General features: G+C 36.7%; 1 protein-coding gene across 1 annotated transcript in view; it reads right to left on the reverse strand.

The window, feature by feature from the left end:
* MYPN (myopalladin) overlaps positions 1 to 17,493 on the reverse strand; it is an 83,443-nt gene extending 65,950 nt beyond the window's left edge. Inside the window, exons 1-2 of the mRNA XM_025850239.2 lie at positions 17,357 to 17,493; positions 5,421 to 6,323 (exon numbers count right to left, since the gene is read on the reverse strand). Coding sequence (XP_025706024.2) covers positions 5,421 to 6,322 — 902 coding nt within the window. The 5' untranslated portion in view covers position 6,323; positions 17,357 to 17,493. The remainder of the gene's footprint in view (positions 1 to 5,420; positions 6,324 to 17,356) is intronic.
* Between the last annotated feature and the right edge of the window lie 9,063 nt (positions 17,494 to 26,556).

The raw sequence follows: 26,556 nt of genomic DNA on the forward strand, positions 1-26,556 counted from the left end.
TTAGAGATCCTGATTCAGCAGGTATAAGTTGGAACCTGCAAATCTGCATATTCACCAAGGTCCAAGATGATGCTGACCAGCTGGCCCAGGAACCCACTTTGAGTAGCGGGTTCTAGGAGACTCTTAAAATGTAGCCTCTGCTCCATCTCTGGACTTATCTCAAACCGCTTCCTCCTCACTCTATGTTCTGGTGACATCAGTTCCTTCAGTTTCTTAAAGTCAACAATGGTCTTGCAGGCTTAAGAGCTTTGAATTTGCTGTCCCCTCACCCTGAGACACTTTTCCTCCAGCCCCACTTTGCTGGGCTAACTCTTTTATTTCTCAGCTTAAATACCACTTTTTAAGAAAACCTTCCTCAGCCTACCTATAAGGTTTGGTGCCTTCACTATATGTACCCTTCTTTATCACATTTATCACAATTGTAATTACATAATAATTTGGGGAATTTTTGTTTATTGTCTGTGTTCCTTACTAGACCCTAAGCTCCACGAAGGCAGGGAATTTTTCTTGTTTTTGCTGTTTTAATCATAGTGCTTATAACAATACATGGCACATAGTAGGCACTTACTATTGGTTGGATAAATGAATGAATGAAGGCATCTAAATTTTCCCAAAAGTTAGAAGAAAAAGCCCCCAAATAGTGTGATATTTCAAAATATTTGTATAATATTTTAGACTATATATCATAATACAATTGTTTATAATGATATTTTTATAATTCCCCCATGTCATTTAAGATATCCTTTGTCTTTGTAACAAATTTATTTCCTGAATATGTCACTTGCAGGCTAATGTCTAGAAGTAGCAATAGCAAAACTAAGCAGCCAAAGCAGGCATTGATGCCTATAAAGGGTAAATTTGTGCCTCTTCAGAAGGTTGTGTACAAGCAAACATACTTAGTATGACCCAGCTGTACATTCCTGGGAAAAGAATTTGAAGTCAGGATACAAAAAGGGATCACGGCCATTTGCTGTGAATTCCTACAGACACTTTCATCTGTGGGTAATGCATGAATGTATTTCATTTTTCTAAGGCACCTCCTCCAATGAAGCTGTGTCCAAGATTCACAAGCTCTTCCAAAATGCTACCTTCAGTGATGTAGTATCTCCCCTCTACAAAACAAAGCAATTTCTGCCCAATTATTTTGGAAATCAACAAATACACCAAAAATGGTTTTTCAATTTGCTAAACCAGAGTTACAAGAGCATGGATAAAATACTGATTACACAGAGGGGTACCCAGAGACAAGGTTAGACCTCAGTTGCCAGGTCCACTTATTACATTTTCTTGCAAAAATAGTGAAAAGGATACTTTTCTTATTGACTGCCACGTTCCTATGTGGCAAACCAAAATGTCTCATTATTATTTTAATGTATTTTTAAGGTATTCTCTGGATCAAAATCTGTTCTCCTGGGTTCTGTGGAGATGGCCTTAGGAGTTTTGGGCTTCTTCCACCCCAGTGCTCTTCAATCTCAAAAGCTCTAATTTTACCCTTAGAAAAATGTGTGTGTGTGTGTGTGTGTGTGTGTGTGTGTGTTTGTGTAACTTCATAACATGTAACAGATTCATTGCTGGAGAAAACTGGGAGGAGTAGTTACTGCTAAAAGAAGGTTGGAAAACACTACTCCAGTCTGGAACTAGTAGAAGTTAGTTCCAAGTGTTACCTGTTTATATATAGTCCCTTTGTAATTACAGAGATATTGTGTCCAGATTTCCCAGTGTCCAGGTCATTCTTTGGAATGTCTCCAGTGCCACTACCCTCTCATTTGACCTTCAGTCCTGCATTTCCAACTGCCTGTTGGATATAGTCCCTCAGTCTCCTCAGACTCAAATCATCAACCTCCGCCATAATGTCAGCCACATCTTCCATTTTCTTAGTCCTTGCCAGTGACCCCATTGTTCTCTCAGGTACCCGGCTTCAAACATGTGGACTAACATTTTTTACTCATCCTTCCTATCCAGTCAGCCACCAAGTTTGGCTTGATTTCTTTTCTTCTAAATCTTGCTCACTCACAACTTCTCTCTGCTTTCCCACTGCCCCCATTCAAATCCGATCAGAACATCTGATGCCTGGGATATCTTCCACAGCTTCCTAAGCAGCTTACTCGCTTTATTCTTTTCAAGTCTAACTCATCCTTCCAGACTAATTCTACTTAAATGCTCCCTTTCATCTTGGTACTTCCCTATACGCAACCTTATAAATGGTTTCCAGATCATTTTGAAACCAAGTCTGAACTATTCTGTTTTGCTTTCAAGGCTCTGCAAAATCATCTGGCTCTACTATCTTTTCAGGTTAGGTCAGTCTCCTCCCTGTCATATAAAAATACTCTTCCATCATCTGTCCCTTTATATGAATGTGTTAAATTGACCTGGCCTAAAAGGACCCATCCGTCTGTATATTTCTTCAATCTTTTCTCTCGTCTTTGCTCACTTGGTAACCCATGTCCTTCACATAGCCAAGTACTTGCAGTTCCTTGAAAACACTTGTCTTTAGACCTATGCACTGGCTTCCTTCTCCACCCTTGGTCTCTTCAAACTGAAGGCACCTCCTTTGTGAATGCTTCCTTTCTCCAGCACTCGAGGCAAAATAATCACATCTTCCTTTGAGCCGCTGTTGTGTTCTGTACATACTTCTGTTATAGCCCTTATCATACAATGTCGCAATGTTTTGATTACATGCCTGCTTGATTGCTCTTTTAGATTGTGAGCTACCGTCTCAGAATAGTTTTAGACTTGGTTTCAAAAACGAGGTCTCTGACCTCCAGTATCTCACAGTTGTTTTGTATTCCCAGTGAGTCACTTTAGTAATTCAATAGGTATTTGTTGAATGAATGAATGAATGAATGAATGGGTAGATTTCTTCCTAAATCCTCTCACTCCTTCTCACCCTACATGTCTGAAGCCTTCTTTGATCTTTCTAGTCCTCCATCCCTTCTCTGAAGCCTGAGAGTTCTTATGGCTTTGTACTGTACAAATTTGGATAATTCCTTTAACTGAATCACAAGCTCCTTGAGGGCAGGGACATGTCTTATATTGTCTCTGTCATTGCAATAATCAAAGTGCAGAGCACATAGTAAAAATATATTTGCTGTCCAATTAATTTGAGTTATGTAAACTCTGGGCTTAGGACAATAATGACAGCTAATAGAAAATTCTAAACTTTTTGTAATATAATTGCTGCCATAAATTAAGTACCAATTCATTCAGAAAATATTTAGTGAATACCTAAGAATTTCCTGGTACCAAACCAGTGGTAGGTAAACAGGCATGAATTCTATCAGGAAAGAAATTCTTCCAGGTAAAATTAGTATTGCTACATAGAAGCTGTGTACATTTTTTCTCACCTTAAAATTTATAAATTTGTATTTGGTTGATTAAGTAGTTTTTGAGTGACCACTAGATTGCTTTGTGTTTTGGGGGAATGGGTATCTTATAATTCTTCCCGGTGAATTTTTCTCACAGGAACACTGAATTCTTTTTTGTATCTGAGATTGTCACAGTCAAGAAATGGGGAGAATCAGTCCTGAATGATCTGGTCGAGTTTTTGTGGGTTTTGGGGGTCCATTCTATGTTCGGAAATTAGTGGGTTGGACAAGACTAATCTAAGTAAGTTGTGTGTGTACTATAACTTGAGTACTCCCCAGCTTACCTAGACTGACCAGATGTCACTGAGTGATTTCCATCATGGTGTGGTGATGATATCTCACCAGCATTACCAACCAGACTCCTAGAGAGTGTCATCAGGCATGCTTAGAATAGAAGGGTAGATACTGCCCTGTGTCATAGTTTCAACACTTTGTTATATCTTAGGCCAAATGACTCACTCCTGATTTAAACTGAAGTTGAGTTTCTTGTTTTCCTGTTTCTTTATGCATTGGTTTACTTAACATTTCTTATTGACTACTATGGGCCCGAAAGATACAAAGCAGATACGAAGGTGTTCAAGATACAAAGGAAAACCCTTGCCCTCAAGAAGCTCATTTGGATAACTGGATAGTAGTGTATATGTCATTGTAGAAATAAAATTATGTTGCCTTTGAAAAGCAAAATTCAATATATGAATATGTCTTTGGGCTAGAATCTCTTGAATCAATAGGCAAATATAAATAGAACTATTATTATTAATACTATTACTGTCCTATAATATGAATACTGTGTGAGAAAAAGATAAGGCCCTGTTTACACACCTAGAATAAATGTTAAATAGTAATGAAGTTATTCTACTAGTAAATAAATGGTTAGGAAGGCAAAGTGATTGTTACAGGACTCTAAATACCAGTAATTCTCTACAAAAGCAACACACTTAAAGCACTTTATTCACATATTATTACATTGTAACACTAGAGTTTGCAAATGTCACCTTGAGGCTGAGGCCAGATCCAGGTTTGTGGGGCCTGAAGCTTATAAATGTGGAAGGGCCCCTTAAAAAATGAAATAAAATAAGACCATAAAATTAGGCATAGCTTATGCAAATGACGAACGCTGAAGCTTAAGCTTCATTTGCTTCAAAGAAAAGCTAACTGATAGGCACATAAAAGATTAATATCCTCTCTACTCATTAGTCATATTAGGGAAAGACTTGGGCATTAGGGAAAATAGTATTCATTAAGCTGCTATGAAAAAGTTTATAATAAATACAATACGTGTAAAATGACTCTTTAAATTGATCTTACTTAGCTACACCCTTATTCTTTCTTTAGTCTATTAGTCTTTATTCTATCATTTGGCTTTCTTCAAAATTGAAAAAGTGCCTCAGGTATTCATTGAATATAGGTCCTAAATACTTTCTTGTTTCAAGCTTCAGGCTGTAGACCTGTGCTGTCCAATACCTTAGTCACCGGCCACATGTGGTATTGGGCACCTGAAATGTGGCTGGTGCAACCTAGGACCTACATTTCAAATTATATTTAATTTTAATTACTTTAAATTTAAAAACTGATAATTCCACTATTCTGAAATTTTGAAGTATGTGTGGAGCAACTTGAGTATGTTAAGCTACTTTTTCAACTGTAAATGTTATGAAATAGAAATGCAGATTAAATATTTCCTGGGAAAATTTAGCAGTCAAATTGAGATGTACTGTTATAAGTGCAGAATTCGCACTAGATATCTTATTAATAATTTTTATATTGATTACCTGCTGAAACGATAATATTTTAATATATTGATAAAATAATACATATTTTAAAAGTTTATTTCACCCAGTTCTTTTTACTTTTTGAAAATGTGACTACTTGAAAATTTTCAATTGCATACTATGGCTAATATTATATTTCTATTAGAGAGTGCTACGTTAGACTCTGACTTTTTCTCAAAAGGAGTATATAATTTTTGAAACCACATACTTAAAAGACAAACTTAGGAGGATCAGGGTAGATGGAAAGCAATTACCAAACGTTACTAATGGGATATTTTTTTACCTTACTTGAGGTGGTGGAATTCCTACCACTATGCAATCCAACTGTACTCTGGTTCCTTCTGGAACTTCTCTGCTCCGTAACTTTTGAGTGAACCGAGGAGGTTGCCCCAGAGGTTCTTCATAGTACAAAGATGAAGGTGAAGACCCAGGGGTGGTGTCTCCACCCGCTGCCTCACTGGCAGCCTGCTCAGCTTCCCGCCTCTTAGCTTCCTGCCTTTCAAGGGCGTGATTCACTTCATTATCCCTAGTATCTGCAGGGATAGGAATGGGAACAGAAGATCTTTCTCTTCTTTCTGAGATATCTGACAAACTGGAGCTATTTTCCTGCATAAGTTTGTTTTGAGATTCTAATTTACTCTTGTGGTTTTTGCAGGCACGAGGTCTAATCCTTTTGGAGCTATGGGCTTTGAAAAGGGAGGACAGCTCTTCAATGAAATCGGCAGCCTTATTTAAGAATACTTTTTTGGACTGGGTTTCAGAACTATACTGTGGCCTTTTTGCCTCCTGCGGGCTCTCTGTAGAGCTGGTAGGACCTCGAGAGTTATCCTGACAGAAGTTGGGGTCAAAACTTGATTTAGGTGAGTGTTTCATTTGATCAGATGAAAGACATTTTCTAGCTTGAGCTTCATCTGCTTTCTCCAAAGGGTCGTGATTGATGGCCAATCTTGCCAGATTGACACTTTCATCTAATTCTTCTTGGCTCAGGAAGGCTGAGAGATCTGGAAGGTCGTCTTGACCTCCTCCTCCTTCAGCAGCTCCAGAAGGATTGCCAAAATGGAAAGGGTTGGAGGAAGGTTCTGCTCGACTCCTCTCATTGTTTCCCCGATGTCTAGTTTCCGCTAAATAGCTCTCTCTTAGAAGTTGAGATATGGAAGTAGAAGCTTCTATGCTGTCGTCTTGCATGCTGTCACAAAATAATAATAACAAAAAGTTGGGTCATTTCTAAAGAATAACAGATCTATAAGCATGATGGATTTTTAAGAACTTAAAGTTTGAAATTAAAAAATTGCCTAATTTTGATACTTCTACAAAATTTACATTAAAGACTTAAAGATTAACCTTAAATTGTAAAATGAAGAGGAACTGAATGAGATTGCCCTGAAATATAAAATAAAAACATGGGTGATAACCACTCTATTAAGTTCTTCAATACAAGTTCAATTGTGAAAGCTATGATGTAACTATAGTGATATTAAATCCAATTTCTTTTTTTTTTAAAGCAAAGTTTTTTTTTTTTAAGATTTTTTATTTATTCATTTGTGAGAGAGACAGAGAGAGATAACAAGCAGAGGGAGAGGGAGAAGCAGACTCCCTGCTGAGCAAGGAGCCCGATGTGGGACTTGATCCCAGGACCCTGGGATCATGACCTGAGCCGAAGGCAGACGCTTAACCATCTGAGCCACCCAGGCGCCCTTAAATCCAATTTCTAAGCATAATTTTGGTAATATCTATAAAGGGCTTTTAGTTATAAAGACCTTTCATACACAGAGATTTGTTGTCCATACTCACCCCTTTACCTTGAATGCAATAAAATATAGAAATTAAAAGATACTGACAACAGCAGTTTTTCATTTCATTCATAAAAAGCCCTACGTAAACTGATAGTATCGCTTATGGTTTCAAGACTTTTTCATTCAGCTTCACCCACACCGGTTTCTTATTATTTCTGAAATATTCTAAAATCACATCTGAAATGCCTCAGAACATTTGCACGTGCTGTGGCCTGTACCTGGAATGCTCTTTCTGACAATGCTATGTGACTCACTTCTCACTTCCTTCGATTATCCGTCCATCTATTGTCTCTTCGGTGGTTCCTTCTTTATGGCCCAACATAAGACGGCAATCCCCTTCTAGCCTATCCTTTTTACTCAGTTTGGTTTTCTCAGGACCACTTATCTCCATGAGAAATATCTGGCATGCACATTTTTAGCAGCTTGTCATTTTCCTCCCACTAAAATATGACTTCTACCAATGCAAGGACTTAGATCCCAATAAATAATTGTTAAACTAATGAATAAATTCTTCTTTGAATTGGAAAAAAAGATACAACATAATCTCATTTAGTTACTGAAAACATCAATTTGATCCAATTCATGAAAATAAATAATGCTTTTGGTTTTCTACTAGAGACAAGTTGTTTAAATTCAATGTTGTTTACAGGTTCAATCTGCTCTTGAAAAGTGTAATGATTTAGCCCTTTCAAATAAAGATATAATTAATTTAATTTCTACGAAGATATGAGTTAGAGCCCAGATTTTTAAAAATCTCTTGTATTAACATTGGTGAAGAGGAGATGTCGGAGACAGGGAAATGAGGTTCAAGACAGGACACCCCTAAACTGTATTTCACTGTATACCCTTTCCTGACTTTTGAGTGTCAATTATATGAGGATATTACTGATTCAAAAAACAAATAATTTTTAAAATATTAAGAAAACTTTAGTTCAAAGCCCCCCTGAAGTAGAGAGTTTGGTAATACAAAGCAACTTTATATTATTAACATTTTATCATTTATTTAGTCACACATTTACTAGAGGGATGGCAAACTCGTGACCTGTAGGCTGTTACTTCTCTCTTTCCTTAAAAGATACAGCTAACAGAGTACAGTGCTCTTCCCATAGGATCTTGACTTTCTCAACACTCTACTCCTTCAGTCACCACCAATCAATCAGAGATGGTAATAGAGATGAACACCATTTGCCATTCTTGGCTACTAGGTGCTAGGCCTTGTAGGAAGATGGAGAAGAAAGTAATCTAAATCTTTTTAGGCTTTACAATTCTTTTTCTTTTTTTAAAATTTTATTTATTTGCCAGGGAGAGAGAACGAGAGAGTACAAGCCAGGGGAGGGGGGGCGGCAGGCAGAGGGAGAGGCAGGCTCCTTGCTGAGCAGGGAACCTGATGCGGGGCTCGATCCCAAGACCCTGGGACCATGACCTGAGCCAAAGGCAGACGCTTAACCAACTGAGCCACCCAGGTATCTCTAGGCTTTATGATTCTATGACAAAACTTGTTTCAGTTCATTCCTTTCCTTTCCCTTATATGACAGCCTTACTTACATCACAAAGAAGGCTTCCTAGGAACTGCTCTAACTCTAGAGCTTTTAGAGTGCTCTCCAAAACTAACATCTAAATTGGCAAAGTAAGCAGTCACCTTGAGAGGGCAATTAGAGACAGAACGGATCACCTATAGCCAAATATATTTCCACATGCTTGTTACAGCCTGAAATTGCCACTACTGGAGTCATTTGTTTGGGTAAAGTCTATTGTGCCTTAAAGATGAATTGAGGGTGCCTGGGTGGCTCAGTTGGTTAAGCCACTGCCTTCGGCTCAGGTCATGATCCTGGAGTCCCGGGATCGAGTCCCGCATCAGGCTCCCTGCTCGGCGAGGGGCCTGCTTCTCCCTCTAACCCTCCCCGCTCTCATGTACTCTCTCTCTCTCTCTCTCTCATTCTCACTCTCTCAAAATAAATAAATAAATCTTAAAAAAAAAGATGAATTGAAAATGCACAGAGGTTGGATGAGTGCAAAGATTTATTTACAAAGATATTCATCACAGTATAGATGATAGTATTAAAAAATTGGAACCATGTTCAATAAGAAGTTAGTTAATTGAATAATAATATACTCATTAAATAGAGCTATCCAGCTATTTTAAATTTGGTAGGACCGTGGATGATATACAAAATAGTATATGAAAATATAATTGATATATCAATTGAAAATTTGTCTCATGTGTGCATTAACTATACAGAAGAAGAGTTAAAGATATGTACAATAAGGTGCAAAATGCTATTTTAAAATGTAATTAATATACTGATGAAAAATCCTTCTCATTTATAAATCAACTATTTCATTACTCTCATTTGAATTTCTGCATATACAATTGACCCTTGCACAATGCGAGGGTTAGGAGTACCAAGCCTTGCACAGTCAAAAACCCATGTATAACTTTTGATTCTTCCCAAACAAAACTACTAATAGCTTACTATTGATCAGAATCCTTGCCAATAGCATAAACAATTAAAACATATTTTATATGTTATATGTATTATATGCCACATTCTCACAATAAAGCAAGCTAGAAAAAAGAAAATGTTTTAGGAAAATCTTAAGGAAGAGAAAATGCATTTACAGCACTGTACTGTATTTTTAAAAAAATCTAAAATAATCCATGTATAAGTGGACCCACATGCAGTTCAAACCCATGTTGTTCAAGGGCCAACTGCATTTAAATGTAAGGGGGAAAATTAAGTAATTTATAAATCAGAATGGTCTTCTGTTAGTTAAACATTACTGTAGATTGTGTTTTAATGCAACTTCGTCTCTTAACTCTGTGTTCTAAGATGGCTTTTATCTTGAGCCAACATGGAATGAGCATAATTGGCCTTGGGATCAGATTGGTTTTCAAATTCTGGTTTCATGAACTCTCAGCAGTTGTGTGACTTTGAGGAAATGACTTACTTCTCTGAGCTTTGGATTCCTCATCTGTAAAACATGGATAATACCTAATCTCTAGGAGAGTGAGGATTAATAACATCATGAATGCAAAGCCCTTAAAACAGGGTCAGCCCCTGTAATGGACACTCAAATGATGTTAGTAAAAAACAATATTTAGGTGGCTCAGTCGGTTAAGTGTCTGCCTTTGGCTCGGGTCTTGATCTCCAGGTTCTGGGATCGAGCCCCACATTGGGCTCCCTGCTCAGTGGAGAGTCTGCTTCTCTCTCTCTCTCTCTTAAATAAATAAAGTCTTTAAAAAAAAAAAACAACAATATTTAGGTAAAGGTGATGTTAATGTTGAAAAACTTTTAAGAACTTTATATTTATGGTGGAAATAGGTAAGAAAATACTCATAAAAAGTAATCACTACTCTCTGTAACCATTTTTTTTAAAGATTTTATTTATTTATTCATGAGAGACAGAGAGATAGAGGCAGAGGGAGAAGCAGGCTTCCCGCTGAGCAGGGAGCCCGATGGGGGACTCGATCCCAGGACCCTGGGATCATGATCTGAGCCAAAGGCAGCCGCTTAACCATCTGAGCCACCCAGGCGCCCCCACTTTTTTTTCTTTTTTAAGAAAAGAAGCCAATTGAGGTGCAAATGTGTGCCTGTCTGATGCTTATGGTTATAAGAAATTATTATGATAACAAAATTTTCGAGTATTCAAAATAAAGAATTGCTTTAATGTTTTAGTTTAATTAATGTTTAATTCATTTATTTAATGTTCTTTAATGTAGTGTTTATTACCTAAAACTTTGGAGTTAGATAGATGTGGTTCAGATCCCAGTTCTGACACTTTCTGGCTGTATAAACTCAACAAAGTCACTTTTAACCTCTACAAGGCTCAGCTTACACGTCTACAAAACAGGAATAATAACACCAGCCATCTCATCAATTGAAGTGATGATTAAATGGGCTTGGCATTTAGTAAATGTTCAGTAAATGGTAGTTGCTGCTATTATTATTATTATTAATATTATATAACAACTCTAGTGACATACCAAGTGGTTGGTCCTAGGACAAAGTTTGAAGAGCAGCTGAGCTGCAGATTTGCAGTTAATTCAGCACCATTTATACAATGTTGAAATACATGTAGTCTCATGAATGAACTGGGTTGCCTGAAGATCTTTGTATATATTTTCTTTGTTAGGTGGCTGCCTGTCCCCACCTCCCTTCACTACCTTACTGGGCCAAGTTCTACATGGTCTTCAGTTCTTAGCTGAGACATCGCTGTGGGATTTCTTCTTTGTTTTGGGTTGGGTACCTCTGCAATATGCTCACAAAGTGCGCTCTGTCCTTACCTCCAAACACAGCAATTATCACAACATAGTAAATTTGCCTATTTACTCTTCAGTCTACCTCACTTTGTGTTTGTACAGCATCATCTGTGTGCACACACAGCACATAGAAGGCGATCAATAAATATCTGTTGAATTCTTTTGTGCATTAGAATTTCCTGCTAAATCTATTGTTGTTTATCTTTTATTTTAAGTGCAGGATAAAATAAGACAGATAAATAGAAATCATATTTTCAAAGAAAACTTATAGAGAAAAGAAAAATATAAACTGGTAAAAGCAGTAATAACTTCAAGGTGACTTTCAAATGAGTATTTATGGTGGGTAAAATAACTGGAATTATGCTTTTCTTTCATACCAGAAGTATCAAAGAACATCTGATTATAATCAGAAACCTGGGTTTGAATCCCAGCTCCAACACTAAAAAACTGTGTTATCTTGAGCAAGTCATTTAATGATTCTGAATCTCAATTATTCTCATCTTTCCAATGGGATAGTAACAATTCTATTTCAGGAGATTCTCAGATGAAAATGCATATATAAATTGTTAAGCTGGTGAATATTACTTATAATAGGAAATAAGAAAATGTACCATTTTCTCTTTCAGGCATTAATGTAAAAACTATCTGTTATAAAATTTGTACTTTTATTTTTTTAAAGATTTTATTTATTTATTTGAGAGAGAGAGAATGAGAGATAGACAGCATGAGAGGGAAGAGGTTCAGAGGGAAAAGCAGACTCCCTGCTCAGCAGGGAGCCCAATGTGGGACTCGATCCCGGGACTCCAGGATCATGACCTGAGCCGAAGGCAGTCGCTTAACCAACTGAGCCACCCAGGCGCCCTAAAATTTGTACTTTTAAAAAGCCCAAATGCTATTATGGATAATGTACCTTTCATTTATTCATCCAGTAAATATCTATTGAGCATCTACTATGTTCCAGGCACCATTCTAAGCGCTATGGATTCAGCAGTGAACAAATGACAAAGTCCCTAACCTTATGAAGTCGACATTCTAGTGGAGAAAACATAAGTGTTAAGAAGAAAAATAAATAAGGCAAGGGAATAGGGAATGAAGGGGAAGAGTGGAAGGTATGCTATTTCAGCTAAGAAGATCAGGCATAGCTTCTAATGTAGTGGAGAAGTTAGCCGTGTGACCATCTGGGGGTGGAGGGGGTGGGGAGAATGTTCCTAAGTAGGAAAGAAGTAAGTGTTAAGGCAGAGGTGAATGTTTGCTGTGTTCAAGTCAAGCCCATTGTGCCAGGAGGTGAATGAAAAAGAAGAGTAGAAGAAAAAGAAGTCAGAAAAGTACAAAGTTAGATCATGTGAGGCCTTGCAGATCATGGGAAGGACATTGAATCTTATTACATGTGTAAATGGGGACACATTTTAAAGTTTTGAGAAGCAGATGGCATAGATTTGAAAAAACTTAATCACGGTTGCTATGCAAAGAATCAGGTTGAAGGGAGCAAGTGTGGAAACAAGCAGATCAGTTAGGAGCCTTGCCATATGCTATGTAAGAGATGATGGTGGTTGGATCAATGAATGGTATCAGTGGGACATGGTGAGAAATGATCAGATTTGAGGTATTTTTTAAAAGTAGAGGCAGTATAATTTGTTAGTTGACTAAAAGAGAAAGAGCAGAGTCAAGGGTGACCCTAGTATTTAGGGCCTAAGCAACTAGGTGAGTGGTAGAATCATTTCTTTGGATGAGCAGGTTTCAGGAAAGGAAATTAAGAATTCTCTTAGACATTTCATCTGAGATGTTCAGAGTGACACTGGACTTGTTTCCTTCTTTCTGCTTCTTACAAAATTGAAAGAGATTTAGTGCCACTTTCAAAATAAGAATGAGTAATTGTCCTTGAAAATAGATCATGGATAAGTTGAAAGTGTCCTAGGTTAGAAATGAAGCAATGCGGCATCAATAATCAAGACAGACTTTAGTAAATAATTTAAACTAATTTGGTGACATAGAAGGCTTATTGATGTTCTTTACTTTACTTTGCTAAATAGCTCTATTTTTTTCCCTGGGATTTCTCCTGATGAGAGGATTTGCCCTGAGAACTTCCTGAAAATTAAAGGTCTGGTTCATAATAACAAAACTTGATGTTGATACCTTTGGGCATATTTCTCAACTCATGTTAACTGGGCACTACCTTTTCTGTAGGCTCTAAGAAGACCTTGTTGGAAATATCATGTGGTATACATCCATCTTTGGGCTATAATATGAATACTTAACCTGGGGCATTGACCAGAGAATTGGCAAAACCTAATATGAAGTAACTTGGACTCATGTAAACACCAAAGTTTTCTGGCTATGAAGTATCATTAGATATCTAAATGAAAAAACAAATCTGGTTTCTAGGTAGACACAAAACAATAGCTTAATGTTTAATAATTATTCATGTAGAGAGCTGGAATGGGACAAGATAAGACATCTTTAAGTAACTCACCTCTAACCTGAGGATGAGCAAACGCCCCTGCTTACTTCATGGTTTTGTTTGTGAAAGCACTTTAAAAATGCAAATTGAAGGTAATAATTTTCTGCTGATGTGTAATTATTATACCTAGAATGTTTTTAGGGGAAGAATCTTCAACAAAATTAGGCTTTGCTTCCCTCTCTTTAATGCTGGTATTGACCCATTTGTCTTGCCTTCTCTATCCTGTGATGTCCCACACAATAGAAGTATCTAATTCAGTTCTTTCGGAGAAACTTGCTGGGCCAAGAACCAAATCCCATTACATAGAAACTAGTCCTGGAGAGTTGGGTACAGATCATCTTTTAAAAATTTGGCTGCAGGGACTCCTGGGTGGCTCAGTTGATTAAGCATCTGCCTTTGGTTCAGGTCATGATCCCAGCCCCACGTTGGGCTCCTTGCTCAGCAGGGAGGCCTGCTTCTCCCTCTGCCTGCTGCTTCCCCTGCTTGTGCTCTCTCTCTCTCTGTCAAATAAATAAATAAAAATCTTTAAGAAAAAAATAAAGGTGCATTAATTTAAAAAAAGTTGGTTGCAGAGGGGATGCACTTTGAAGTAAATCCTTCTCCATTGTTATAGTTTTCATCCATTACTATTACAGGGATCCCCCCCATCTTAGTTTTATTTCTAGTCTATTTTTGCTGTGAGTGACATTAGTAATTTAATAAGTTAGTATATGTTGCATTATCAGAATAAGGACATGAAATATATGGAAATAAGTCAGTAGCAATATGGAAATAGTGTAAGATCTAGTCTCTTAATTCCTTTTTCAGTTTGAAAGAGGAAAAACAGCAGATAAAAACAAATAGAGACAAATGCATACATTAGAAGAGAATGTTGAACTAAAGAGGCAGAGAAGAGCTAATACATAGGAGAAACAGTGCGAATCTGTTTAATTAGGGACACTCCTTAAAGGGCAGGAATTAAAGGAAGGAAAATGTTTTTAGATAATAGGCCAAAGGTGAGTAAGCCATTCTCTTATTATTGTTTTAATTAATTGGTAAAGGTGGGAAGGTAGGAAAGAAAGTAAGGATTTAGTTTGAGTGGGAGACAAGAGATTGGCTTCTATGAAACATACTTTCATATGTTTTTGAATACAGAACAGGATAAACATGTAGGAAAGTAAAGGATACTGAAGCCAGAGCCCAAAGCTAGTATTTAACCTTGACAGCAAAGAAATTGTGTAAAGGTAAACTCTACAACCTGTAGAAAGGCTAATGAAAGGCAAACAAGAAGACTTCAGGCATCTAGGATGTAAAAAGAGTTTGATGGTAGTCATAAAAAATGAGGTTTTCTATCACTCTCAAGATCTCACCATTTGTGGTGCACTTAGCTCTTAAACAGGAAATCAAAAATGAGAAAACGTCAGTCTCATTAACTCAAAGATTTATTTTAAATAAGAAAAAAATAGAACATTTTCATCCCTCTTCAGCCTGTCAATTTTCTTTAGATGATGAAGGATTTGGAAAAGATAACTTCCCAAATTACACTGACATAACATGCTGGCTAAATTGGGAGAGGAGCAAGTACCCCAAAGAGGCTCCAGATCTGAAGATCTAGTTTTAGTTCAAGTGCTTGGTGGGAAGGCTGTGCTGTGCCCCTCCCAGAGGGTATAGTGCATTGTGACTCCAAGTGGAGGTCTATGCAACACACAGCCTGTGCAGAGCCTGTCAAGGTGACAGTGGTTATACATGAACTCTGCAGACTCTGGTGACTGCAAGTAAATAGTCATATAAACCTTTGTGCCCACCAAAAATGTATTTGCTGAATATATGCTCTTAAATTTTTAAACAGATTCTTCTGTCTGTACTTGGGTTGTTCCCTTTAAGCAAAAGTGCAAGCAATGCCCTAGCAGTTTTAAAAGCTCTTTGTCAAGTATGAAGCCCCATAGAAATTTAAGAAAATACCCCATGGTGCTTGATTCTTCTATATCTCCTAAGAGAGGAAAAAAGTTAAGATAATTCTTTCATTTTTTTGGTCTCGTTAAAGGTAATGACACCAGGTGACAAGCAATGCCTTTGTCAAATCTCAATGTCAATGAAGGAAACTACTGTAATTATTCTGGGGTTAGCAGTATCATTCGTCTTGTATTTTCAGGTTAGCAAGCTGAGTTCGTTACTCCTATTACATATAAGGAAATAACTGTTGAAAAATTTAGCTGTCACCTTATTTCATTAAAGCCCCTTCACATTGAAATGTGATTTATCAGCTGTCCTGTTTCTTCAAAAATAAACCATCTCTATGAATTCCAAAACCCAGCCTGGATTAAAAACTCATTCAATTTTTGGTGTCCATGAATTGTGGTTCTGAGTCCATTCCACTGGATGGACGAAGCACACTGTAATAGGAACATGTAATAGGGCCTGTATTCTAAATTACAGATCTATAGAACTGGGCTTTAACACATTAGTATGAGTTCCAATAGCATTAGCCATATTCTATAAGTGGGAATAGAGACAAACTTCCAGAATTTGGATAGTGTCCAACCGTTTGTTTCATAGTCCATTATTATAAGATTCTGTAATGGCTATAATTTTGTCTACTGACAAAATAAATATAACGTGCATATATTTCAAATTTCCTGGAATGGCCTTGATTATAAATATTTTGTTTGTTGTTAAATCATGTGTCAGACAACATATCTTAATTTTTGTTTAAAAATATGTTTATTATAGCTTTAAGTATAGACATTCTCAATTTCCTAGAAAAGGATTATGGATTTTATGTGCACTTAAGAGTTATTATTAAGGAAAGACTGAAAAGTTGTGACAAATTCTTTATTGAGAATTCATTTCATTATTATCAATGTGAAAGTAATTGAACCATAATTTTTTGAGAAAGAAAACTGGATTTGTTTCTTTCAAACTGACTGATTCTACTATCTTTAACAAGTATGAGTAAAAATCTGTTGATAAAATAGTAAAATTTCTTAACACCATTGTTGTAATGTTTACTTTTGGGGAATGGAAATACAGATTAATCCATGTTCTCTTTTTCTTTGCTTATATGGTTTTTAAAATATAATTCAAGATGTGCATCTAATTGCTGCTAATAGTGCAACGTATCAGTCCAAACACTTGCCACTGACTGTCAAGTGTCTTTCTGATGTAGTTGAAGAGAGAGAGAGAGAGAGAGAGAAAAAGGAGAAAGAAAGAGCAATGTCCTTTGAGCAAGACTTTTTGCAGCTGTTGTGTACATTAATCCAGGGAACAGATCTCCCAACACTAAATATAGCAACCATATCCCTTTACATGATAAAAAAAATTAAAATGAAAGTCTTTAACTATGGAGTCATATTATTTTAGATTTGATTTCCTTTAAAAAGGAAATAGGCATCACACACATATTCTCTATACAAACACCATTATTTTAATAAGTGAATGTGTGGAAATACCAATGATGTATGGAACATGTCACAACTTCCTCTGTTGAGGTATTTCTCCCTAGGACCCAAGGAGGCTGTGATCTTTGTGAGTCTCATCAATCCCCTCCAAAACCTTTACATGTAGAAAACTTTATTTTTTCGCAAACTTTTGTGTCACATCATACATAATTAGGAAGCTCTCCTAGGTTTCACTCTAAACAACAGTAACTAGGTCTCTGAAATATCCCTTTTCCCATTGTCAGTGCCCTGTTATCAAAACACACTTGAGAACTTAAATCTGGATATTACCTTTCTTTTTTTAGTTGACCCAGATGAGGATGTCCAACCCAGGCAATCCACTGTGATGATAATTATCCAAGGAGAACTTTTTAGATGAAAGCACAGGAGGAGAAGAAAATTCTTCACGTCCTTGGAAATCGAGAGTAGCCGTCCATAGAGAGTGAGGAGTTAACCTTAGTTTCAGTGAAGATGGCTGTAAGAAGCTGGACAACCTGTCACCACCGGAGCCAGAGCATTTGTCAGCTCACAGGTCCCAAGTTATTTTGAGCTGTATAAACCATGTGCCTGTGAAACATTCCACCTGATTGGACAGGAGAAAACTGAGCAAAGGGATTCCATAGCGGGACAGCACCTATGGGCGGTGGGGGTCAATCAGTTTTCCTACCTATAGAATTTCACTTCTAGCTAGAGGCCCAAGTTGTTTATTGATTTATGTTTGGAATTAATACTAAATTCATGGCACCATGTTCCTTCTGTCAAAGAAAATGGCATTATTTTTTGAAATACATCAGAATTCTTAATTTTTAGGAACTTTAATTTTAGTGGAAAATTTATTATCGTTTAATCACTGATACATTTTAGGAAATTTGGCTGCGAAAAGCCATATGAAGCTGAGGCCTAACATTTTAAAAGTGGAGAGTTTTGGAACTGTTCATCCAAAGGCTAAGCAAAAGAGAAGAAGATAACTAACATTAAAAGTTGTTAATTAGAGATCACAAAAACAAACAAACAAACAAACAAAAAAATGGAGAGGAAAAAACCATCAGCCTGAGAGTAAACCCAGTAACAAATTAGTTTGAACAAACTGCATCAGAAAAAAAATCAGATACTGTTTAAAAGTCAAAATGACTATATAACATAATAGATTACAACTCCTATTCTTGTATTAGCATCTGGAATAACATTTTTATGTATTATTTGAAAAAGTCTATGCCAGATGTCTTCTTTCACAAGCATTACCAATCAATAAAAAAGAATGCTTAACCAAACCATCATCTGCTCAAAAACCTTCTTTGTCAAAGTATAGGTTCTTTGATATTAATTTCATACATTTTCAGAATAGAAATTTGGGGAAAAAGAAGTTAACCCCATTGCTTGGTACAGATTAAGTGTGCTGTAGTGTCATTAATCTTGGCAGAAGCCTGCATTTTGAAAATTCAGGTAAATGTCATTGGTTATTTTTTAAAAGGATCATTCTTAGATTTGGATAGCATGAAATACATTGGCTTATATCTAGCTTCTTAATTAAATCACTCAACAGTTTGCAGGAATTCTTCCCATTCATTCATTCAATAAATATTTACCAAATGCCTACTAGGTACCAGGTACTGGGTATAAAGCAGTGTACAAAATATACCAAAATTCTTAACCTTATGGAATTTACTAAGAGCTCTTTTTACCTTTTTTAGGCATCTTGAGACTTCCTATTGTATATTGAATAGATATAACATTTCTTTGTTTATTATGATCACATCAGAGCTTTCACTACTCCCTTCTGATGGAGCTTTGTATTTACACAGGCAAAGTGAAAAAAAATGAGGAAAACTTTTAAATAAAAAGGTTAAAATTACTATTACCGAGGCGGGAAAAAGGTACAAAAAGAACAGAGTTATGCGGATAGGTTGTTTTTATTACCACGGTAGTCCAGATCTTTAATGACAGATTCCTTTGCTCTCTTACCTAATCCTGTGCTGATACTAACCTCAAGACTACTTATTTCTATTTATGTGGTTGCTCCAACAATTTCTTTTTATTTAAAGATAAGATCTTGGGGCGCTTAGGTGGCTCAGTCAGTTAAGCATCCAACTCTTGATTTTGGCTCAGGTAATGATCTTGGGGTTGTGAATCTAGCCCTGCATTGGGAATCTGTGCTCAGCAGGGAGTCTGCTTAAGATTCTCTCTCCCCCTCTCCCTCTGCCCCTCCCACCAAGCCTCCCTCTAAAATAAATAAATAAATCTTAAAAGGGAGAAGAAAGCCTTTCTCCCCTTTTCTAAATAAATAAATAAATAAATAAATAAATAAATAAATAATCTTCCCCAACTATCCCACTCAGATCTTGGGACCTAATCAATATAACTGCTGCTAGTTCTTCATTAGGGATGTGGGAAAGTGGAACTACTTCAGGTAAAAATAGATGTGCCACAATTTGATTTTCCAAAGGGAAATGCATATACATGCTGTAAGTGAATACATTTCTACTTCCATACAAACTATGCCATGATAAGACAGTGTACAAAATTTTTTGAACACGGAAAAAAAGCTGGATGTAAATATTTAAAATAAATAATATTCAGCAATTGTGGACACCTTGCTTACAACACATCAAACCTGGTATTCTAGATTCTGTTTTTTAAAATTAGTTTTTCTCCCAAGTAAACCAGCCTCTATCCTGGGTATCACTGTAGTACTTATATAAACATTGTACCACACACCCACTAGTTTAGATTTTACAAGAGTTTATTGATACAAAGAATAATTTTTAAAACTTTAAAAAATATTCCAACATAGTTAAAAAGAAGTTTCAGAAGTGACAAGTAAACACAAGGTTACATGTCTTAAGCCTTCCCCATAAAGTTGAGTGGCCCATCCAACGCATGTGTTTATTGTGGTTTGAACATGATCCTGTGCTTGCCTTCAGCTGTTTTCTTAATTCAGTCACTCAGCTACAGAAACAATTTACTCACATTGGGATGATCTACAGGAATACCGAGGAACCTGGAAGATCTATGACAGAGGAAGTCTTCACTTGGAGGATAAGCATGCAAGAATTCTGCCCTAGTAGATTCATGTAAAATTTTGTATTTCCTATTTTTCCATACTGCTGTAGATTTTAATTCTTTAAAAGAAATTGCTCACATATACCAAAGTTTCAGTAAGTTTTGCTTAAAGTTCACAGGTTTATATTCACTTACTCCCCTCTAGTAGCAGATGAGAACAAAAACCCCTCTATATCTTATTTTTAAGGAACAGAGACATGTATGTATTTCCTAACCTTTGTTAATGAGAAAAATATTCACACCGAAGAAAAGTTCTTGTCGATCCAAAATGATATATGTATGGTGGATTATAGAGTGTCTTATCCAAACCCCATAATACAATGTAATTGAGAAATACAGTTAAATCCTTATGAAACTTCTTTTTAATCTAAATGGTATTGAAAATGCTTACCTAAAACTAAAACCAAAAACATTAAAAATGCTCTAAGTCCAAAACCCATTTAGTTTCAAAAACTAAAAACATTTTTTTAAACTATACACAGAAGAACACTTATTTTTAAAACATTATCCTGAGAAGTAAATTTGTGGTTACCTGTGGGAGAAGCACCATTCCTATATCAATCAACCAGGATCATCCAAAGCCCAAATCTCACTGCCTAACTTGTGTCAGTCACAGAAGTATCATGAAGGAAATATGATACTACCCCACCAGAGTAATGAAGGGTATTTACAGGGTTCCGTGGCAGATCCAGGGACAGTCATTTAGAACAGATTGCTCTTTCAGATCAACTTTAATAACTCAGTCTGCACGATGTTCTTAGCCTGGAGGGATGGTGGGGGCGGATAATGGCAAAGATGACTAAGGAAGGAGACTTTTCTTGATCTTTCCTTAGATAAAAAGGATAATAAAGATGGAATTTTAAAGAATTAAGTAGAAGAATGGGCAAAATATCTATACACAGGATGCAGATGACCTGTGTAAATACCTTTAGTTGATACAAAATTAAGAATATGGTCAATACATTTATTAAAGTGAATATGAGAAAACAGTCAATTATTATAATACTTGATGTGTGCTCCTCTAATTTTAGGGTAATTAGATTAAAGCTTTACTACGTGGTTTCCATGAAGACACGATAGGACTTTCTTCATTTTTAAAAAGATGTTTCATTTATTTACTTTTGCGCATGAGAGAGAGAGAGAGCGTGAGCATGCACGAGCTAGGGTGAGGGAAAGAGGGAGAAGCAGGCTCCCCGCTGAGCATGGAGCCCGATGTGGGGCTCGATCCCAGGATCCTGGGATCATGACCTGAGCTGAAGGCAGATGCTTAACCGACTGAGCCACCGAGGCACCCAACACAATAGGACTTTCTTTACTTGTACTTTTGATATAGAGAACATATCAATGTTCACACTTTTTAGAAAGTATTATTCCAGGGCGCCTGGGTGGCTCAGTTGGTTGAGCGGCTGCCTTCAGCTCAGGTCATGATCCTGGTCTATGAAGTGTGTACTGTTAGAATTCTACAGATGAGAACCTGAGGCTTAGAGGTTAAAATCTGCCCAAGGCCACATAAGTGAGTGACTGAGCTAGGATTAAACATAAGGCTAACTCTAAGTCTGTGCTCATAACCACTGCAAATATTTAAATGTTCACATTTCTAAGGTATTTGCAAAAAAATTTAAGGATAAAAATGAACAAAAAACATACTCTTTTAGTGAGTATTTTAGAGGAATGCTATATAGAATTTTAAGTTTATAATTTTTCTGACTGAAACCAGCTCTGAGGTTTTTTGGATTACTAAACATAAAGAAGAGAAAATACAGAAGGAAAAAGGCAAATGTTTTCAGATACATTATCTTCAATATTTTAGCTGAGAATATGAATTGTTATGTAGAACGAAGCATTGGGTAGTAATTTTGAAAGGTAGGGCATTGGACGACAGTCTGAATGCTTTGACAGACCTATTTTTTTGTTTCTATTTATGATAGTCATTTTGCTGAGACAATTTAAGAGCTTTGCTCTTTTGAAAGTAGATTTAAATGCTCTGGTATTACTTCTCAGCACATCAATATGGGTCAATAAATATTTTGCAAGTTAGGGATAGGAAAACAGCAGTTGAAATATTCTCTCTTAATAACGTTAGCACTGAATATATTAAATGCCAGTATGCCAGGCTCTGGGTGATTCCACTCAGGTTCTATTTTTGGGTAGCACCAACATCTCAGAAAGCCAAAAACAAAGTTCAGTGTTCTTACCCATGACCCAAATATACCCATTAACACTAATGATATGAAGGAAAGGAAATGGGAATTAACATTTCTTCCGAGTGTACTCTAAGCCAGGAGTAGTTTAAGTTATCTCTTATTTAATACTCAGATCAACTCTACAAGGTATTGTTACTTGCAAGTTACAAGGAAGAAACTGAGTCTTAAAGAAGTTTAGTTTTCCCAAAGTTACCCAAACAGTGAGCTGCACAGCTGGGTGAATTCAAATCTAGGCACTTTAGTTTAAAACAAATTCTCTTTTAAAGACAGATACCATATGATTTCACTCATGCGTGGAATATAAGAAACAAAATGGATGAACACAGGGGAAAGGGAAAAAGAAAGAGAGGGAAGCAAACCATAAGAGACTTTTTTTTTAAGATTTATTTATTCTAGCGAGAAAGAGAGTGCACGTGAGCAGGGGCGGAGTAGGCGCGGGGGTAGGGGCAGGGGGAGGGGGAGAGAGAATCTCAAGCGGACTCCCCACTGAGTGGGGAGCCTGACACAGGGCTTGATCTCACAATTCTGAGATCATGACCTGAGCCTAAATCAAGAGTTGGATGCTTAACTGACTGAGCTACCCAAGTGCCCCAAGAGACTCCTACCTATAGAGAACAAACTGAGGGTTGATGGAGGGAGGTGGGTGGGGGATGGGCTAAATGGGTGATGGGTAGTGAGGAGGGCACTTGTTGTAATGAACGCTGGGTGTTATATGTAAGTGATGAATCACTGAATTCTACTCCTGAAACTAATATTACACTATATGTTAATGAACTAGAATGTAAATAAAAATTTGAAGAAAAAAATAAAACAAATTCTCTTTTTATTGGCCTCCACTGCCTTCTCATGAAGAGTAATTATGCAGGTTACCTCAAAAATCAGAAATCATCCAAAGGAGAAAATTCACCATCATTTTTATATGTATCAATGGGCAGAGGGTTGTTAAAGCTATGACTTTGATTTTGGGAATTTGGCATTTCTTTAACAGAAGCAAGAAAAGAACGGAAAAATAGCATGTGACTACATCTAGGGCTACTTTCTCAGAAAGATTCAGTAAAATTGGTTGACTGAAATAGCAAGCGCCAATACACATTTCTGAGAAGTTATCTTTTATTACATGAAATCTGTAATGAAGTTAGCAAATGCTGAATGGAAGCAACTTGTTGGCAAGTAGGGAAGAGTACAGAGGAAGAGTTTGGAGAATATAAACTATGAAAAACTCAGAAAGAATTTGTGTTTTACATCCCTAACCAAGTTTACATTTTTTTAAGATTTTTTTAAATTTATTTGGCAGAGAGAGACACAGCGAGAGCAGGAACACAAGCAGGGGGAGTGGGAGAGGAAGAAGCAGGCTTCCCGCCAAGCAGGGAGCCTGATGCAGGGCTCGATTCCAGGACTCTGGGATCATAACCTAAGCCGAAGGCAGACGCCTAACGACTGAGCCACTTAGGCAACCCCCCAAAGTTTACATTTTTATCTGCATATGGACCTATCTATTTGGTGTTTCTTGCTTTAGTAAACTTCCTGTCGAATAAAGGCAGCGTACTTTAATGTAGGAAGTCCTGGAAAATCTTTTTTTGTTTTGCTTTTTATTCATTCTGCTCATCACCCAATTGCCCTTCATTCCAAACTGAGAATGGATTGTTAAAACCTAGTCTGTTAATATCTTAGACATACTTTCCTCTTATTTATTTCTGGCTAGACAATAAGCTTTAATTCAAAATGTAATAATGTCCATAAAAGGGATAAGTAAATGTACAATGTCATAGAACAGTTAAACACAAAATTTACCACTGTGTAAACTGAGCTGGAGATAAAACTATTTGTAGATAGTCCACTTGCCTCATAATTTTATGCAAATTTCAACCAAGAGTATAAACAAAAATGTGATCATTTTAATCCTATAAAATACCTGCCCCTTTTCTACACAAATCCTGTCTCCAGAAAGTTTCACCAATATTTCCTTGCCTTTTCTTTTCCTCCTTGCCTTTGTTACTGTTTCTTCAAATTATTATATAATTAAACAACTAGTGGTCGCAACATTTCTCATATTGCTGAATTAAACTAATTTTTTCATTTATGTATTTATGCTTTATATATTTAACTAGGTCAACTCCTTGAGAATCAGAGCCATAAAAAAATTTCTCTATAGGCCGAACAGTTTTAATCTTATGGCATGGCACAAAGTAGGCACTTAATAAATATTCGTCCATAGCATGCCATAAGATGATGCATTAATTAATTGTTGAGTTGTCCTAAATTACTCCATTTTACAAATATTTACTGAACATTTATTGTGTTCCAGGAAGGACTAAACGACCTAAACTCTCGGCAGCATTAAGTGATTTGTCATTGGTGGTTATGATATTAGTTTAACACGGAAATACTATTAAGAATCAATTCTATATGTTGGCGAATGGAATTTAAATTAAAAAAAAAGAATCAATTCAATTGAGGAAGGGAGCTAAAAATGATTGGATGCTCATTGTGCACCAGTCATCAAGTAAGGAACTACGTGCTTTGGCTTAGTGGACGCTCACAATTCCTGAGTTAGTTGGTATGGGGTACCCTTGCTTTCGGAAAAGGCTTGGCACTTGCCCAACCTTGCCTAAGAGTTTTTCCGTAGGTGCTCCATAGAGGCACTGTCATACCCTTGCATCCCCTTGAACTGGCTTACTACTATTTTTGTTGTCCTTTCCCCCTTTTAACCTTTGCATAACCTTTGCTTTATGTCAGGTCCTTTCTTTCTGTTCACTCCATAAAATCAAACTCTTTTTTGCTAGCATAGACTGCTTCTTTGAGTTTGGGTTTTTAGGACCCTACTGCCACTGAGGGGCAGTTCTGTCCACTCTCATGCCCTGGTCTTTGGGATTCCAGCTCAAGTCACAGGTCGAGCTCCCTATTTTCAAAGAAATAAACAGTACACTTAAAATACACATTATATTCTCTAATTTAGATTAAGATTTCATCTATTTGTGACTCACTCCAAATTGGACTTCGTGAAAGGCAGATAAGCCAGAATGAATTATTTAGCTCTCTGAGTGATCCTAGCTGACCCAGCCCAGGGTCCACATCAATCAAGCTTTGTTGTTCATATTTAATACATAACTTAATTTAACAACCCAGGAAGTATGGGTCATTATCCCCATTTTATGGAGGATGAAACTGAAAAAATTATATGGCATTGTGGTTTTGCAAATTCAGGGATCTGAACAAGTCTCAGGAAGTACACCTTGAGATTGTCCAAGGTGTACTATATTATTATCCCATTTTTATAGAGCAGGAAACTCAAGATCAGAGAATAAATTTGCACAAGGCCACTCAGAGCTGTGATTCACACCCAGGTCTACATAACGCCAAAGCCCAAGCTCTTCTCGATTATATCACACTACCTTTCAGAGGAATCCACGCTGTTAGTAATGCCTTTAGGAGTCAATTTGGAAAAAAATCAGAAGATGTAGAGTAACGAGGAGACCGCCAGTGATACTAGGATTATGTTGATTTAGTGACTTGTTCCAAAGTCCTTCCAAATCATTAGAAATATGGATGATTCACTACCTCTGACCAGTCACAGAAACAACTTAAAGGAATTGAAGCAACAATAAATAATGGACAATTCCCTCTGTACATCTCTATCTGCAAATTACTAGACTTAGTGAAATTAGGCATGAGAGACCATATAGCTACTATATTTTAAGTAGACGTTTACTTAGCATTTCATCTTTATGAAGTTATTCACAATCACATATTGGTTATTAGGCTTTAATAAAAACAACAACAAAACCCAAACCAAAACAACAGTACTGTGCTTGAAGTCTTTATTATGGTTATTTTGTACAGAAGAAAATTAAGCACTAGAATGCCCATACTACGTGTAGATATATATTAGCAGTAAAACCCTGATTGCCAAGTTTACATTATTAATTTAGTTCAATAAGGGGATACCCCAAGCTTTATCTGTTAGCAAAATTGAACAATAAGGGTGTGCCAAATGAGACAACATGCTTTGAGTAACTGACTATAGATGGCAACTAAAAGAAACATAAAAAGTGATTATAGATTCTTTTTTATTTCTACCTGGTAGTTATATAGCACATAATATTTTACTAAGTCTTAAGAAAACTAGTTGTGGGGGCGCCTGGGTGGCTCAGTCATTAAGCGTCTGCCTTCAGCTCAGGTCATGATCCCAGGGTCATGGGATCGAGCCCCGCATCAGGCTCTCTGCTC

The sequence above is a fragment of the Callorhinus ursinus genome, unplaced genomic scaffold (genome assembly GCF_003265705.2).
Source record: "Callorhinus ursinus isolate GAN/ISIS: 27379988/994484 unplaced genomic scaffold, GSC_fseal_2.0 scaffold31, whole genome shotgun sequence".
NCBI lineage: Eukaryota > Metazoa > Chordata > Mammalia > Carnivora > Otariidae > Callorhinus > Callorhinus ursinus.